General features: G+C 45.5%; 1 protein-coding gene across 6 annotated transcripts in view; it reads left to right on the forward strand.

The window, feature by feature from the left end:
- Positions 1–18,935, forward strand: part of LOC123745762 (homeotic protein spalt-major) — a 254,949-nt gene extending 236,014 nt beyond the window's left edge. For 3 of the 6 annotated variants that reach the window (XM_045726637.2, XM_045726636.2, XM_045726638.2), the window contains 5 exons: positions 8,560–12,042; positions 12,233–12,366; positions 12,565–12,952; positions 13,362–13,507; positions 15,151–18,935. In XM_045726637.2, coding sequence (XP_045582593.2) covers positions 8,560–12,042; positions 12,233–12,366; positions 12,565–12,952; positions 13,362–13,489 — 4,133 coding nt within the window. In that variant the 3' untranslated portion in view covers positions 13,490–13,507; positions 15,151–18,935. The remainder of the gene's footprint in view (positions 1–8,559; positions 12,043–12,232; positions 12,367–12,564; positions 12,953–13,361; positions 13,508–15,150) is intronic. The other 3 variants (XM_069317694.1, XM_045726639.2, XM_069317693.1) reach the window with 2 other exon arrangements.
- The last annotated feature ends 545 nt before the right edge of the window (positions 18,936–19,480 follow it).

Raw genomic sequence — 19,480 nt, forward strand, 5'->3', positions numbered from 1 at the left:
ATTACAATACATTATTCTGTTCAGCTCGATCACCAGTGAACAGCTCACTGGTGATCCAAGGTGGTAGATGTCGCCTTCTTTAAGACTGGAGAGGGTCTGGAGCTGGGTGGTGGGGGTGTGGCTGGTGTTGGAGGGTCTGGAGCTGGGTGGTGGTGGGTGTGGCTGGTGTTGGAGGGTCTGGAGCTGGGTGGTGGTGGGTGTGGCTGGTGTTGGAGGGTCTGGAGCTGGGTGGTGGTGGTGGGTGTGGCTGGTGTTGGAGGGTCTGGAGCTGGGTGGTGGTGGGGGTGTGGCTGGTGTTGGAGGGTCTGGAGCTGGGTGGTGGTGGTGGGTGTGGCTGGTGTTGGAGGGTCTGGAGCTGGGTGGTGGTGGTGGGTGTGGCTGGTGTTGCAGGGTCTGGAGCTGGGTGGTGGTGGGTGTGGCTGGTGTTGCAGGGTCTGGAGCTGGGTGGTGGTGGGTGTGGCTGGTGTTGCAGGGTCTGGAGCTACGTACATACCACATGGCCAGCTGGCTACCTACACACACCACATGTGGGAACCGACCTGTGAGATTTATATTTATTTAATTTATATGAATTTATATTTACGTTAATTTATATACTTCGATAGCAATTTGTATAATGATAAGTGGACTGTATTTCTGCAATAATCTCATAATCTCACAAATCGATCCTCTACACATTAGGGGGGGGTTTATTAGTTTATATATATGCAGCCAATCAAATTACAGTAATAGCTACATACATTGATGAGGTTCCTTCTCTTATAGTACAGCAGGTTAGTCCACCAGGTATAACTAGAGTGTAGACACCAAATTATCCTCTTTGAGGTAGCTTCTATCACCCAGTAACTGGTGCACATAATCTTGCATCCTCGTCTTGACCTTTAGTTTGAGGCGATTTCGCGTTCTAACCGGGTCACCCTATATCCTGACATTAATGGCCATAAATGAATGATAAACGGGTTTCGGATAGACTTAACTTGAATTGTAGACATCGTGTTGGAGATGGTACCTTTGGTTTCCATAACACTACGTCCAAGTAAATTTAACAGGAGCCGAATTTGCTCCCGTGTGAGCCTCTGGTCTCAATAAACAACAATGGCTCCCTCCTTCCTCCCTGACGCCTGGCCTACTTTGTCCAGATTTCAGAAAGTGATAGAAGGGTCACATTTACTCTACTTTAATATTGATAATTAAGTTAATTTATATAAGATGTTTTTATGATGGTAAAGTCCAAAGACTAATGTATTTAAGAATAATTCCCAGCAGAATAGCTGGTGAATTATAATGGTATGTGGTGATGATATCCCGTTTTCTTTAGATGGTAATTCCACTACAAGTTACGTTTTCTATGGGTAACTTGTTGGTAATACAGTTATTATCTGTATGATTATTAAATGGTGTCGGATTTTCCGACATAATTCCCCAGGGGCTGCTCACGGGTCGAAGTCCTAATTAGAACAGACGAACACCGATACTCCTCCATCGAATTATTACATTAATTTGATGTTAGTAGTTAGTAATCACACATTTGTGTGTCTGTTCGTACAGGACGGATGTCCCGTACTAGAGTTGTAGGGGTTAGAAGTCTAATGCGAATTCATTTCCCTGTCAACTCTTGAAAGGCTAATATTCAAGCCTTATTACATATTATTTAACCCAGAAGACTGGATGTGATCAAGTACTACAGTCAAGTATGATTCAGGGACTGCAGTGAGATCAGTGACATTAGATATAACTTGAAGTTTGTTCAGGTAACTGGTCACTGATATATAAACACTGAGGCCCATGGAATACATCTTGATTAAATAATAAATGTATCAAATCAGTCATCAGATTTATTGGGGTTTAATTTAGTTAATTGATTCAGAAGATTGAATAGCTCATCATTAAAGTAAAGTATGGTTCTGAGACTGCAGTGGGTTCAGTGACATTGGTCGCAGTGACTTGTAGCTGTTTTAGGCTACTGTTCACTGATTTGCCACTGAGGCCTCATGAACTCATCTCCAGCTTTAAATGATGATACTAACATCAACCTCTGTTACTATAGTCAGCTGTAATCTCCTTAGTATAATGCTACTGGAGAAATATAATCAGCTGACAAATTTAGATCTCTATTGGTATTGTTTATCTGCAGGCATAGGTCTCCTCAGGCTTGATACTGGGCCTGAGAGTAATTTACCTCCTGCAGAGTTTAACATGCTTATGCCCTGATATTTAGTAGGGCTACCAATGAATTGATGGTAGTAGTCTGTCCCCACAAGGACAGCCATTTGGCATTTGATTTGCTCAAATTTACCTGCAGCTGCTTGATAATAGCTTTCCAGGTCAGCATAATCAACTTGAGATTGTTGTGACAAATCTTCACATTTCTTGATCTGTCTTGTTAAGTGGCCTTTAAGACCTGCAAGGGTTCTTTTCATTCTCCCTGCATTATCCATACTGGCTATTGGTGAAGCCTTGTGGGGCTTGTACTTGGGCTGCTCATAATACTGAACAAACACTAATGGTAGCCTAGGGTAAATTCTGAACTCACTAGGCAATAATCCTACCTCTACTAGAGGTTAGCACTTAAAATTAATACACATTATATATATACAATCATACACACTAATGATTTGAGTGATAAACCAGTGTCACTGGAAGTACCTTTAGGTTAGCTCTTCTATATCACCCTAGGATGGTAGAGACACTAATTAATCACTCAAAGGTGTAATGATCATAAGTAAATTATTATATATGCAACTCAATTCGAGTTGATAAAAATTACACCCAAAATAGGGTCTGGACCATTCATTAATGGTGTTAGGTTATTCAATATAGTACAACTGACTATGGTAATAATGGGACTAGGATGAGCAATAATAGTTCAACTAGTCAATGGTAAATATCCTACCCTGTTGTGGGTTGGCAATTAGTAAATATTATACTGTGATCACTAGTGCAATATATATTAAATAATTCTCTATTTTGGAGAAATAATATACACAATTATTGTTAATAGCCTCTTAATTAGCCTCTATGAAACTTCTAATATTATCTAGAAGTATTAAATATTATTAGTGACCTCGCGAAATAAAGTCCACAAAATTCGTAGATAATCTCTCGCGAAATGTAACACCACGAAATCCGTGAACAATCTCGCGAAGACACAGTCACTAATTGGCTGGCTTCAATATTAGCGCTGTCATTTCACGAAATAACACGCCACCAAATATCTGTGGGTGTGCATGAAACCGCTGATGAGGCTGAACTCAGTTGAGGGAGGCTCCTGAGCTCCCTCGAGGCTTCGCCGCTGTCTTTGACTGGCTGGCCTTGTTTAAATAACACTGCACTAGTATATTTAATGAATCCACTGGTTAACTGGCTCATCCGGTACTAAGATGACCAAATGTGGGTTCAAAGGATCAAATAATCCGTCATCCGGTTCGAAGATGACCAAATAATGTGGGAACCGACCTGTGAGATTTATATTTATTTAATTTATATGAATTTATATTTACGTTAATTTATATACTTCGATAGCAATTTGTATAATGATAAGTGGACTGTATTTCTGCAATAATCTCATAATCTCACAAATCGATCCTCTACACATTAGGGGGGGGTTTATTAGTTTATATATATGCAGCCAATCAAATTACAGTAATAGCTACATACATTGATGAGGTTCCTTCTCTTATAGTACAGCAGGTTAGTCCACCAGGTATAACTAGAGTGTAGACACCAAATTATCCTCTTTGAGGTAGCTTCTATCACCCAGTAACTGGTGCACATAATCTTGCATCCTCGTCTTGACCTTTAGTTTGAGGCGATTTCGCGTTCTAACCGGGTCACCCTATATCCTGACATTAATGGCCATAAATGATAGATAATGGGTTTCGGATAGACTTAACTTGAATTGTAGACATCGTGTTGGAGATGGTACCTTTGGTTTCCATAACACTACGTCCAAGTAAATTTAACAGGAGCCGAATTTGCTCCCGTGTGAGCCTCTGGTCTCAATAAACAACAATGGCTCCCTCCTTCCTCCCTGACGCCTGGCCTACTTTGTCCAGATTTCAGAAAGTGATAGAAGGGTCACATTTACTCTACTTTAATATTGATAATTAAGTTAATTTATATAAGATGTTTTTATGATGGTAAAGTCCAAAGACTAATGTATTTAAGAATAATTCCCAGCAGAATAGCTGGTGAATTATAATGGTATGTGGTGATGATATCCCGTTTTCTTTAGATGGTAATTCCACTACAAGTTACGTTTTCTATGGGTAACTTGTTGGTAATACAGTTATTATCTGTATGATTATTAAATGGTGTCGGATTTTCCGACACCACATGGCCAGCTGGCTACCTACACACACCACATGGCCAGCTGGCTACCTACACACACCACATGGCCAGCTGGCTACCTACACACACCACATGGCCAGCTGGCTACCTTCACACACCACATGGCCAGCTGGCTACCTTCACACACCACATAGCCAGCTGGCCACGTACACACACCACATAGCCAGCTGGCCACGTACACACACACCGCATGGGGCAGCAGTTGTGATGGGGGAGCAGAGACAGTAGCAGCCCTACCTGGTGAGGGCGTGAGGGGTGAGGTTGGGCAGCCCGGGTGGTGTGGGCCCCGCCGTCCGCCCGACACTGATCCTGTTTGTACAGTTGTCACTGTGAACAGCTCAGCCATCACGGTGCTGGGAGGGGCAATGTTACATGTGCTCGCGCTCTCTGCTTGTCATGCCCCGAAATTATATCCAAGCTACCTAGCCCATCCCCCTAAATCCCCTCCTCTCTCTCTCATCCCGGGCCCCCTTCTTCATCCTGCCTCCCCTACCCTTATCCTTCCCCCCGCCCTCCTTAACTCCTCCCTTTATAAGTCTGAGAAGTTCACATGCTCCCATACTCGTTGTATCTATAGTGAATTGTGTGAGGGGTTTGTCACTACAATAACTGCCTTCTACAAGGAGCCTCGATGACATATTTTGGACCAACAATGATTCGTCATATTGTTTGTCAAAGAGATATATTCTGTACATGTGCCAATAACAGAGGTTGTTGGGCATGCATGCTGACGTTGTCATCACATAGTGCTGACGCCAGCAGGAGCCAGAATGATGGGAGCATCACAGCATGCTGAGGCCAGCAGGAGCCAGAATGACGGGAGCATCACAGCATGCTGACGCCAGCAGGAGCCAGAATGATGGGAGCATCACAGCATGCTGACGCCAGCAGGAGCCAGAATGATGGGAGCATCACAGCATGCTGACGCCAGCAGCTGTTGGCTATTATAACAAGACTCATTGCGGCGCTGAAGTTCTCCCATGCTATCAGTAACAATATCTGGCTCTTGTGTGTGTGAGTTTAGCCTCCGAGTTGAGTGACCAATGACAACTTGTGACACCGTGTGGACCAGTAACAGTGTGAAGCATGCAGGCTACACGAGCATCGCAGTACACAACAATTTACACAGCTGTACTTGTCACACTTCTTGACCACTTTCACAGACTGGGACATTATCGACTCTTTATAATATGTTGTTATTCAAGACCCCGAGCACCACGGGGCCTTAACCCTGGCCTCGGGTCCTTCACTTGTACAACATCAACTCACACATGCAAATCATATATATATATATATATATATATATATATATATATATATATATATATATATATATATATATATATATATATATATATATATATAAGTTTCCGGTCATTGTCGGTTGCAAGTGGTGCATCAACACTGATCTCGGGTCATTGTGGATCTGGTGGGCTTCATAATGTACACACACACATACATACATTAGGTGAGGATAAAGAACCAGAGCTCAAGCCCCGCAAGCATAACTAGGTTGGTACAACTAGGTGAGTGAGTAGGTACACATGTGCGTGTGTACATGGACGTGTGAATATGTATATGCATATGTAATATTAGCAACTGTATACAACTAGCTTCACAAGATTATCACTTGCTTAGCTAAATGCCAAAGTTTATACAGCCTGGGAGGCTACCAGGCTATAGGGAGAGTCATAACCCCTGAAGTTGTTACTTATAACCCCTTCACTGCTCGTCAGCCCAACCCCCTCTACTTTACCCTCTCAATATCTTCCCCCTCACCCCCCCCCCCTTGTGATGAATGTACTACACCCTCCCTCATCGTTGAGCAGCCCCCCGCCCCCCTCGGAGGCAGCAGGTGGGGGGTGTATTATGTGCGGAGCGGCCTCAGCGTTTCATCGTATTCCGCGTGACGGGACGCTGGTGATGGGCCGGGCGGGTCCTCACGAAGGGAGCGGCCCTCGTGCCCTCGGGGCCCCCACCACCACACTCGTCAAAGCATCGCATTATCATATCCAAACAGAGATATCGGTAACAAAATGGCGATGCCCTGAGGAGCAGTAGACCAGGGTGGTGAGGGCGGGGACGGGCAGTTGGACACCGACCAGCCCGCCAAACTCTTCCGCCGCGGCCATAACATCAAGAAAAACAAATTTAAATTTATACAAAATATGAAATATCTTGAACTTGTAATCAGCTGAGCGTCTCTTAGATATGATAAAAAAAATTCTCGTGGGCTGTCAGTATTATGGTGTATGAGTGTGTATGTTTGAGTGTGTGTTGAGAGGTCGGGCGGCCATTAGGAGCGGGAGCGACACAGTAACGCCCTCTGGTAATGCTTTCATCGCTAATGGTATTATCCGGTTATTAAGAAGGGATGTTCCCATGCACTTTTGTCTCCCTTTTTTCACCCCTCTTCAAACAGACGCCATCAATGGTCGGATTTGAAGATCCCGCGAGTATCAGGCCAATCACAGCACGCCGCTGCTTTCAGAACTGGCCAATCACAGCACGCTACAGCTTTCAAAACTGGCAAATCACAGCACGCCACAGCTTTAAAAATTGGCAAATCACAGCACGCCACAGCTTTCAAAACTGGCAAATCACAGCACGCCGGACCTCACAAAACTGGCCGCTCGATACAAAAGAATTGGCCAATCTCAACACAGCGAGGCTCACAGAACTGGCCAATCACAGTATCCTGAAACCCATAGAATTGGCCAGTTATACAGTACGCCGTGTCCCAAAAAACTGGTCAATCACGGCACGCCGAGGACCGCAGAATTTTCCAATCACAGCATGCAGGGGGCCAAGAACGGGCCAATCACAACATGCAGGGGACCAGAACAGACCAATCACAGCACACATAGGCCAAGAACTGGCCAACCACAGTATACCGGGGCCTAGAAACTTTCCTTATCATATTCATCCGTTTTCTTTTTATCTGAGTTTCAGTGAATCTTTCCACATTCATATTAAACAGCAGTGTCCAGTCATTAGAACTGCCTTTAGAAACTTGTGTAAGGAATCATTTAGAACCTTGTATACCACATATGTAAGACCAATCCTGGAGTATGCAGCTCTAGCATGGAAACCCATACTTTGTTAACCCAAACGTATGCCACTAGAATGGTCCCAGAACTACGATATACGAGGGAAAAGCTGCGTGAGCTGCACCTCACGTCGCTGGAACACAGAAGAGTTCGGAGAGACATGATCACTGCATACAAAATTCTCAGGGGAATTGATAGGATAGATAATGACATTATATAGCACGGGTGGTACACGCACAAGGGGACACAGGTGGAAGCTGAGTAATGACCAACAGAAATATTAAAAAAAAAAAACTTTTTCAGTGTTAGTAAAAGTAGTTAGTAAATGGAATGCATTAGAAAGTGATGTGGTGGAGGCAGACTCCATACACAGTTTCAAATGTTGATATGATTTCAATAGACGTTCAGAGTTCAATAGCCTCGGGAACCTGTCACCAGTAGATTGACAGTTGAGAGGTGGGACCAAAGAGCCAGAGCTCAACCCTTCCCCCTCCCACAAGCACAACTAGGTCAGTACACCCACACTGGGTCACACACAATGTTATACTCTCTCATTTGCCTTAATGTTCGTCACTATTTGTTTACTTCCGTCCATCGGGGAAGTTATACTGTGGAAACTGACGTCAACCGAGTTATAAAAGTATAAAGCTGACACTCCTCTCTAGTACTCCCACCTTGGCATCACTGGACCCCAATTCAGCACAGTGAGGATGCACTGGCTTCGTAATATAGTTAATGTGGATGATATTTAGAGTAAAACAAAGAACTGGCGCATGTGTGTGCTTGGGAAAACTTGGCTAATAAGTCTTAGCTAGAAGTGTTTCATAGACTCCAGCACCAGTGTCATCTCTGATAGAACTATAATTAATTTAAATTGAACATTCCTCAGAGTTTTCTATATTAATTTGTGTACTGGTGTCTTGGTCATCTTCACCTCACGGTGTCAGATGCGAGGTTATATCTCTAGGCTCATGACGGCGCTGTACTTGCCGTGCCATATTGATGTGATGTGTAATATTTGTGGATAATTCCTTGTCCAGGTTCCTAAAGTTGGGACAGAATTATTGCTATTTACTCTCCTTGATAATGTTGAAGTTAAAGTTTCCAATATCAGTGACCGCCTGGCTCTGTTATGTTGACACATTTGTATTTTCCGCAGGTGAAGCTGACGAGACGTTCATCTGTCCGTACTGCCGGGCGGAGCTGGTGTCCCGGGAGCAGTTGGAGGAGCACCGGGTGGCGTGTGGTAGAGAACCAGCAGTCCTGCCGGTGCCCGACACGCCCCGCGCCCACCACCCTGACGCCGACCACCCAGACGAGCTCCGGCGTCACCAGGACGTAGCCAACAACAACCAGGCGCACATCCTCAAGGCCAGAGCGGCCCACGAGGCTACACCAGAGTCCCGGGAGTCCTCTGTCGATCGTAATAATGGCTACGACAGTAGCGACAGTAGTCCTGCGGACCCTTTGGCACAGATTAGACACCTCCTGGCGCGATCACCCGCTCCGCCACAGGTAGGACCAATTGCGCAGCAGCTGGCGCAGTCTAATCTTGCGCTGGAAGCTATACAGAACACTAGGATGGCTCTCGCTCAGTTTGCAACCTCTGCCTTGAACTCCTCGAGCACCAACAACCCTCAAGCAATGCAAGAATTTGCTCTGCTTCAGGGAACGCTTTACACGCTGCAGCACCAACAAATGATGCAGTTGCAGCTTATACAACAACTCCAGGCACAACTTTCCATCAAGAATAAGGAAGGAAGCCCTGGCCTACCAAACTTTTCAGATAGTGAATCAAAAGGCCCAGGTGAGATCCAGGAACGTCAGGAGCCTCCATCCCCGCCCACACCAGTATCCAGACCCTCAGCACCACCAACAAGTGAAGGCAGCCAGAATGTTAGCAGCTCCTTCATCAGCACCCTCATGGAAAGATTTAAGGTACCTCCAAGTAGTGACAGTAATAGCGAGCGCCCACCAGGAAACTCGCCCCTGTGTACAGCAAGCACCAGTGGGCCACCCCCAGATCCACGCGACAGACCCATCTCTCCACCCATGACAGCATCCAGCATCGCCTCCTCTGTTATTCAACACACGGACCCACCACCGCCAGATGAACCCAACACGCTAGAGATGCTGCAGCGCACTGCCAACAGTGTCCTCAACAGTGCCTCACAAGGGCTCCTGACCAATCGCCTAATCGACGATCACAAGCCCAGTGATGGAAAAGACCCTTACTACAAGCACCGTTGCCGATATTGTGGCAAGGTCTTTGGCAGTGACTCAGCCCTCCAAATTCATATCAGATCCCACACCGGAGAACGCCCATTTAAATGTAATATATGTGGCAACAGGTTTACCACAAAAGGAAATCTAAAGGTGCATTTTCAGCGCCATGCAAGTCGGTTCCCTCACGTTAAAATGAACCCACATCCGGTTCCTGAACATCTGGACAAATTCCATCCACCTCTATTAGCCCAGCTCGGAGAGCTGAAGGACTATCCTTCACCTCCAACTGGGCCTCCAAATCCTTTCACTTCCTTACCGGGAGGTCCTTCCCTACCTCCATACCGGTTACCAGGCCCACCTCCATCTCTAGACCTACACAGACCTTTCAACCTTCTTAACCTCGCTAGACAAGGAAGAGAAGACGAACCAGAGAACCTAAGCATCTCCGAGTCTCGATCGTCGCCCGGACCAGTCCAGCGAGATTTTAATACCGACAAAATGGAATCTACCACAATGGACTTGGCTGACACTTTGCGACTTCCAAAATTTGAAGAGAAAATAGAAAAGGATGACGAAACAGAACCAAACGATATAGTCGAAATGTCGGAGGAAAGAGAGACCAGTGAAACACGTTTCAGCGGTGAAAAACCGTTCGATGATGATCAAGGATTTGACGGTGATAAATCCTTTGATGGTGAAAAGTCATTTGATGGTGAGAAATCCATTGACGGTGAGAAAAGATTCGAGAATGAGAACAATTTTGACAGTGAAAAGAGATTTGAAGATGAAAAGAGTTTTGAAGATGAAAAGAGATTCGACAGTGAAAAGTGTTTCGACAGGGAAAGGAGGTATAGCGATGAAAAAAGATTTGACGACGATAAAAAATTTAACGAAGATAATAGGTTCGACGACGACAACACATTTGAAAGCGAATCAAAGTTCGAGAGCGAGAACCGACTCGAAAACGAGAGGGAGCCATCTAAGGAGAGGTTCATTGACTCTCAGGAGATGAGGAACTTAATAGAGAGGAGGAGCAGTGAGCGAGAGCTGAACCCGGAGCAAGCACCACTGGACATCAGAGTTCGAACTGAAAGAGAACTCAAGGACACTATTGATGGAAACAGCAGTACCAAAGAAGAGCATGATATGGACAGCAGTGATTCACGGTCAATCACTTCAGAACAACCAACTGACCTCAGGATGCGACCAGAATTTCGTCCAATTGGGATGCCAACTATTCCTTTCTCAGGACCAAGGCTTCCTCTCAACTTTCCTTTTCTTCCTGGACTTCCTACCTCATTCCCGGGACCCATGGGCCCCCCTCCGACCATTAATATTCCCCCAGGAATAGACCCCGCCAAAGATCCTCATATTTACACTAACCTTCTACCCAAGCCTGGCAGTACAGACAACTCTTGGGAGGCACTCATTGAGGTCCAGAAAACTAGTGAAACCATGAAATTAGAACAATTAGTAAATAATATTGAAAATAAACTAACAGATCCAAACCAGTGCGTTATTTGCCATAGAGTTCTCTCCTGCAAATCTGCTTTACAAATGCACTACAGAACACACACTGGAGAAAGACCTTTTAAGTGTAAAATTTGTGGGCGAGCGTTTACTACTAAAGGTAACCTGAAGACACACATGGGGGTGCATCGTGCCAAACCACCAATGAGAATGTTGCACCAGTGTCCTGTATGTCACAAGAAGTACACAAATGCTTTAGTTCTGCAGCAACATATCAGGCAGCACACAGGGGAACCCACAGACCTCAGTCCCGAGCAGATCGCTGCAGCTGAAGTCCGGGACTATCCACACCTCCACACTCCAACATCCCTCCCACAGCTGATGCCCGCAGGCTTCCCGCTCCCACCGCCTCCACTTCAGGGCTTCCCTCCACTGCCTCTGCATTTGAGATACCAGCTCTCCCCCGAGGCCCTCAGGCACCGGGAAATGATTGAAAATGAGGATCGTAATACAGAAGAAGAGAAATATCTTCGGCCCTTCAGCACGTCTTCGAGATCCTCGTCAACAGGTAGTGCTGAACAGCGGACAGCAGAGGACCTGACTGTGCGATCACGAGAAGACAGCTTCAACGGTATGACATCACCTAGGGCCTCTGTGTCTCCTACTCCTTCAGATTATTCAGATCTGGGCGAGAGATCTCATGATGCCCCTGGTGGCGACAGTCAAATTTCCCCCACAGATCACATTAGTGGCTCTGTCAGCCCGGCGGTTAGTACAGGAAGTCAAGAGGGAGGAGCTTCCTTACCGCTGGACCTGGCGGCCCGTCCTCACCCACACCTGTACTCGCCCTTCGGTCTCTTTCCGCCTCCCTTGACGACAGCGGCCATGACGCCAGGCACACACACCATGCCAGGACTCAACCCACTCTACCTGCCCAGCATGCCAGGTACAGCACTCAGCATTAGCGTGTGTCAGCCCAGTGCCGCCATCATACTCACTGCTAGCACATGCTTTTCGCTCTTTCCTCTACATTTTGACATAACTTCACATTTATGATGTAATTACGCAATAATTGTCACTAACAGATTCTGTAAGTAACTTCTGCCAAAAAATCTAGTTTCCATTTTCTACCACAGGTCGCGGAAACACTACTTGTCATATCTGTTTCAAGACGTTTGCTTGTCAGTCAGCACTGGAGATCCACATCCGCTCGCACACCAAGGAACGACCGTTCAAATGCAACATATGCGACCGTGGCTTCTCCACTAAGGTGAGGAAACGACTTGAGTTCTCGGCCACATAATAGGCCTAAAGCTAAAGCCCATAAAGTTGAATTTACACAGTTGATTCAAGAATAATTCCATGCCATATTCTCAACGTACTGTCTACTAATGGGCAAGGCATACGCTAGTATTATTACAATATCGCAGTTTTGTTGATAGCAATGCATGTTGAATTTAGCGATAAGTGTGGTCTTCTCCTGCAGGGGAACATGAAGCAACATATGCTGACCCACAAGATACGGGACGGCTGCCGTGACGCCCTCCAAGACTCCTGTAAGGCCAACGGCAGTTCCTCTGGTGCTGAGGCGCCCTCCGTGTCTCCTTCGCTGGCATCGCCTCTCCCCTCATCTCTTACATCTCCACTCCCGCCTTCACTAGCCTCCCCTCTTCCCTCGTCGTTGACGTCCCCTCTCCCCGCCACAGTTGCCTCCCCTCTACCACCATCCCTGCCCCCAGCTGCAGTGGCGGCTGCGCTCCTCCACCAGGCAAGAGAAGAAGAAAAGATGGTAGACTCCAGATTGAAGAGAGAACGGGAAGGGGAGAACACTTTGCCAGTGCCCAAGCGAGCCTCAGGTGAGACGCTCTACCCTCCAAAATTTCACTTTTTTGTCATCTACGTCTGAGCATACATGGCCGTGTGATTGTGCACATATGTGTTTATTAATGTGTAATTATGCGTGCCTGGTTGTGAAATTTGGTACATGACTATGTGATTTTGGCGCAGATATGTGATTTCGCATGTATTCGTGCACGCCGGCGGCTCACATCAATAACCTTGTTGACCAGACCACACACTAGAAGGTGAAGAGACGACGACGTTTCGGTCCGTCCTGGACCATTCTCAAATCGACTTGCAAATGGTCCAGGACGGACCGAAACGTCGTCGTCCCTTCACCTTCTAATGTGTGTTCTGGTCAACATACTTTAGCCACGTTATTGTGACTCCTCGCCTGGATCAGTAACCTTATTTGGCTTGTTACAGGTGCTGGCGGCGAAGGTGATATCCTGGAGGTGGGGTCCCCGTCAGGAGACCTCCAGCAGCAGCCCACACCCGACTCCGCCCCCTGCCCCTCCCCCGTGCCGGAGGTCATGCCCTTACCCAGGACGTGATCCATGCCACTCTTGTATGTAAGTTAGTCAGTGTCCGTGAACATCGTCGTGTTGATTGGTGTTATTCATTCAGAACATTAATGTCATGTTTGGCGCCTGCACGGAGTGTACAAACCTGTTTGAAATGATTTAAATATTCATTAACGCTAAACGTTTCGTTCTCTCTCTCTGTCTCTCTCTCTCTGTCTCTCTCTCTCTCTCTCTCTCTCTCTCTCTCTCTCTCTCTCTCTCTCTCTCTCTCTCTCTCTCTCTCTCTCTCTCTCTCTCTCTCTCTCTCTTTCTCTCTCTCTTTCTCTCTCTCTTATTCATGTATATATATATATATATATATATATATATATATATATATATATATATATATATATATATATATATTATATATATATATATATATTATATATATAAATATACAATATTATATATTGTATATTTATATATATATTTATATTTATATTAACCTGTGTATGGGATACAAGTAGAGAGCTTATAGATGTAGTGACTGAGCTGTCTTGTCCTCGAGGATATTTCAACCATCCACAACTTGTGTCAAGAACACACTCCCTGTTGTTCCTTCTGCGTCTTCTGTAATCTATAACTCTGTCCTCTGGTTCTCCTTGTTTATGGTTTTATAAACTTCTCTGCTTTTAATGTGATGCTATATATAAATTTTTGATGTTGTTGTCATATCCACTCTCTTCTCTCTTTCAATGTGAACATTTCCGGAACATTTAATCTTCCATTGTGGCTCAGATATTTCCGGAATTAATGTCATTGTTTACATTGGACTTTATATATTTGTTTAATATACGTGTTTAGAGGATGACAGTGAGGCCACAGCTGCTGCTTGCCCCAGTTTAGGTCTGGTTTACCTGGTGCTCTGGTGGTAGAGTATTACTTTGGTTTACACCCCCTTCTCCCACCTCTCTCTCCCCCTCGCATCGCTCTCTCCCCCTCCCACCCCTCTCTCTTCCCTTCTCCTCCCACTTCTTTCTTCTCCCACTTTCTACATAACATGTTTATCCGGTGTAAATAACTTCGCTAATACAATATTATGAAAATTATGAAACAATCAATCGATCAATTCATCCATGATGGGCGGTTCAGTTCGTTTAGTCTGTCCTTGTAACACGAAGCAAAAAGTCAAGAAATCCTTGTCAAAAATAAAGATTCTGAACTGATAACAAAGCTGTGAATTAGGTTCAGGGGGGGGGGGGGAACTTGGCACTTGGAATGTGTATTGGGGAAGGCATTATAGGAGCTGCCTCGTATGGGCCAATAGGCCTTCTGCAGTTGCCTTTGTTCTTATGTTCTTATCATTAACTTAATCTTGATGGTGGAGCAAACAACTTGACCACTTTTCTGTACTCACAGCATAACTATATATGAGTTGCAAGGCCCAAGATGCTCTTCTCACATCAATCACCTGCTACACTCATCATGATTCTCATACACATTTATTAATCATACTTGCACATAATATGTCTAAACACTCCCAAATGTGTGCACACTGACACGCCTTTAGTCCTCACACACACACACACACACACACACACACACACACACACACACACACACACACACACACACACACACGACATTGAGCGACATGCATCATATACTAATGTTTATATAACATACTTACAAATGCTTTTATTTTTCAGGGCAGAGGTGGGCCCGGTGCAGTAGTTCGTCTGCCGCCGACGTGGCCCCCTTGGCTCTACAAGTGACCTCCCCTCTCATGGCGCCCCCCACGCCCCCCTTACCCCTCCCTACCCCCGCCCTAACTCCCTCCCCCTCCCCCAACAAACGCCCCGAATCTGATGCGACATATTCAAGCTGTCCCTCCCTAATATTCCCCGAGTCTTGTCAAGCAGACTTCACGAATCTAACGAGAGTATTCCATCTGGAGTGCAACCTAGGTTGCTCCTTGGGTGCACGACTACCAAAATCCTTGGGTGCTATCTGCCATATTCCTGGGGTGCCATCTGCCATACTCCTTGAGTGTCCCCTGCCATACTCCTGGAGTGCTGCCTGTCATGCAGGAGTACTGCTCACAGTGCTGGAAAGCGACGTACTACACTTCTGGAGTGCCACTTCTCTAGCTTCACCCATTTCCAGTCCTCAGCTACTTATCTTATACCTGAAGCTATCCCAGTGAAGACGTAGCGAAGTAGTGTAGTCCCTGCGTGACCTTCCTTGTAGTGTGAGACGGTCTGACCTCAGTGCTCGAGTTCCGCAAGTGTGGTGCCACGGGCTTGGCTGCTTGACCCCCGGAAATTGTGACCTCTGAGTTGTGTCGAAGACTTGGTGTAATTTGGTTATGACCAAAGGTATACCAGTGATTGCGGTATTAAAATATATATATAGTGTGTAATAGATCAGTAACTGACAAGACCTTCCTGTACAGAATGTAAAAATAAAACAAAAATCGAGACGCCGAACATGTTGTAAGCAAGAATCTGTGAGATTTTTGGGCTGGAGCTGAGGTGGGCGTGTCCCGCACTAACTCTTGGTCGCTGGAGAGACGCGCCGCCCTCATCAGGCGACCTGTTGACTTGTACACAAGTTAGTTTTGTTGATAACTGTGAATGGTGTCGTACATAGAACAAATATTCTTGTATGATGTGTAAAGATCTCATTTCCATGCTGTTATAGACTCATTATTTAAATGTTCATGTTAATTTATCATTATAATTATGTATCAAATCATTTTTCAATGTCCACTGTATGTGAAAATTGTTTTTATAAGTCAGTACCCAGCACATCAGCTCCGGCAAATGCTTGTGACATTTTGTACCGATCCCTATACATCCACCGTAGTTCCTCGCCAGTCTAGTCTTACAGTCTCACTTGGTTGATCCCGTCTTGCTCTACCCACCACCACCATTCCCTGGGCTAAGATAAACACCTCAGAATGACGCATACCTCAACCTGTCCTTAACTAACCCTCCACAAACCCGACTTGCACAGCGTAGAGGAGTAAAGTGCCGGATGAACCAAGCCAGACTATTAGGTATGCAAATGTCACATGTTTTGACCAATGACTGTGGTGCCAAGGAAGTGACTGAGGACCAACAGTGTCAGTGAGCTCATCGCTTACAACTCTGGTCCGCTGGTGCCACACGTAGCCAAGCTATTAATTAACAGCCTTCTGTTGAACAATGTTTCAAGGTCACTTGGTAAATCTGGTGTTTTTTTACGATGTACTGCAATATATTAGAAATGGGCATTTAGACAAAACATGATATTCTCTGTGATAATATAGTCGATTTGCTTACACTGGGCTAGATTTCCGTTGTAGTTTGAAGTGATAACAAAATGAAATGGTATCCTGATATTGGCTGAGGGCAAGCAGTGGGCAGGCCTCCCGTCATTACCAGGCCTGTCAGCCAGTCAATCATACACGCCTCCCTGAAGCTGGTCGGTCAAATAGTGGAACTGCGTCTAGTGGAAAATGAAGCAATCATGCTATGAAAGACGACACTCGCATGGCTAACCGGTTCCACCCCAGGTTCCTCCTCCCTATGCCCCCTGTGATTAATGGGCTGCAGCTCCCTGTAGTAACATCAACATAAACTGCTGTTGGCCAGTAACAAGGACTGACCCCTGCTGTGCATGACGTAATGAGGCTAAAACTGCTGCTGAACATTGCGCAGTAGAGATGTGCTACTGCAGTAAATTGTTCAGCAGGGACAAAGTATACTGCATTGTATCACCACAGTTGCGGTGTAGCGAGTAGTGGGAGTGTGTTGGCCAGCATGCATGTTGCACACGAAGATTACTGTTGCTACTACATGGCAAGCAGCGGAGACGAACAAGCTGTGGTCCAGCAGGCTCTTGACACAAACTGCTGCTAGCTTTCCCAGTGGTCATGAATGTTTAAGCGCAATTATTATATGCTGGAATGTTTCTTCCTCTCTGGAACCCTCCTTTTTTGGTTGTGTGTGTATTTGAAGATATTCCAATATTGTGTATCACAACATAACATATGGATTCAGGTTTGCCTCATGACATATCTTGGCGAGGGGAGTCAGGAGCTTGATCTGTATATTCTGCTGGCGTCGTTGCTCTCGACACCCTTGACCACACCTACCCAATGAGCAAGACCCTGTACCCAGCTCGCCTCTTACGACCCCTCGAAGACGCATTCTTAACCACTACAACAACACTTGACCCTTGACAACACTAACACCCACTCAGAACATACTGCTACTCGACACAGCAACAGGCCGGCGAGGTGTGGGGTGATGACCCATGGCAACAGCTGGTGTTGGTCCATGGTCCTGGTCCATGGTACCATAAACCTGGTCCATGGTCTTTACCAGAGCCGCCAGTGCCGCCAACAACACCAGCAGAACACCTCGACTTACCTCAGTAGCTCCTCTTCCCGCGAGCTGCAGCACCAGTTGAGTCATCTTGCTACTCACCCTCGCAACACATGTAAACAAACATTTAACTCCAGTTTTTGTACAATTTTAATGGATTTTAGAAAATTAGTTTTCTCGCTTTTCTATGAGGTAAAATGTATGTAGTGTCTGTAAAAATGATGTTTAGATAAAGGCATATATATATAATATCAGTTGACGAGTTGTAGATAAAAATTTGACACTTTCACATATGGAGAAGCTAAGTTTGTATAGCTTAGAGCACGGCCATGCATGTTTGCTAAATATTTATCATATCAGATCTTTACTTATGTGTGTATGAGTGGAACAGATGCTGTCAGAGGGTTCAAGGGGATCAGGTTAAGGCTAGATTTAAGGAGTAGCTGTAATTATAGACGGCTTACAAATTGTCCTACCATACCATACCATTTTGTGTTGACCTCGCGGAGACTTGTCAACGAGTTGCTCCGCGGCTGAGCTATGACACAAGACTCATCAAGACCGCCACTTGGTCCTTGTTATATTGTATCTATCTTCCAGGGCGCGGCTCAGTGACGCCCCCTGGGTGTATGTCTGTGATACGGCCGAGCTGACCGCGCCAAGGTGAAGTCATTCCAGTGCCATGCTCAGCAAACCCGGCCTCACGATAAACTGTTTAAGTTTACCCTGCACCAGTTCAGAGAAAATGGGCACTACTCTCACATTTCGGCTAGGAAAACTTTGAATAGAGTGCAACTTAATGATGCTTTCTATATTGGTTGAGTTGTGATGTGTCGGTCATCTAGCCTGGATATATTCCTACACCTTCCCTGTGTTACTAGTACTGGACCTGTAGAATAATATTGTTATTTTGATATGTGTGTGCACACCTGATTCGCTATAACTGCACGTCTCCGCCCAGGAGCACAGGAGAGGCTATTTTTGTACTATTCTATGATAGCAGTTCCCGGGCGAAGACCTGCCACCCAACTCTCCTACAAACGTGACGGAGTGTGCGACGGCCCTAGTTGTAAAGCCAGTTTGTCAGCAGCATCCTTCTTAATTAAAACAGTACCATTGTAGCTTGCCTTTCACTATTTTCCCTTGGAGTCTGCCGGTCTGTTCTCCTAGTTGTAACATGAAAAGGCTGTTCATTACAATGCAGTGTGGTCGTGGCGCACTTTATGAAGTCTATAGGGACTTCTCTCAACGCTAGGCCTTAAACAGACTCTACTCTATGTAGGCGATGAGTCACAATAACGTGGCTGAAGTATGTTGACCAGACCACACACTAGAAGGTGAAGGGACGACGACGTTTCGGTCCGTCATGGACCATTCTCAAGTCGATTGCTACTTGGCAATCGACTTGAAAATGGTCCAGGACGGACCAAAACGTCGTCGTCCCTTCACCTTCTAGTGTGTGGTCTGGTCAACAGACTGTACTCTACATTGAAACCTACTCAGCCTGGTCAGCCCTCTATGATATGGACTGGTCAGCCTGCTCTATGTTCATCCACTACGAAAATGAAACTAAATTTCTGAACGAGTGGAAAGTTTCTGCTTATTTTTCAGAGATCAATGTTTAATGTATTAAAATACTATGAGAACAAATTTGCTTGTATATTCT

Source organism: Procambarus clarkii, chromosome 88 (assembly GCF_040958095.1).
Source record: "Procambarus clarkii isolate CNS0578487 chromosome 88, FALCON_Pclarkii_2.0, whole genome shotgun sequence".
NCBI lineage: Eukaryota > Metazoa > Arthropoda > Malacostraca > Decapoda > Cambaridae > Procambarus > Procambarus clarkii.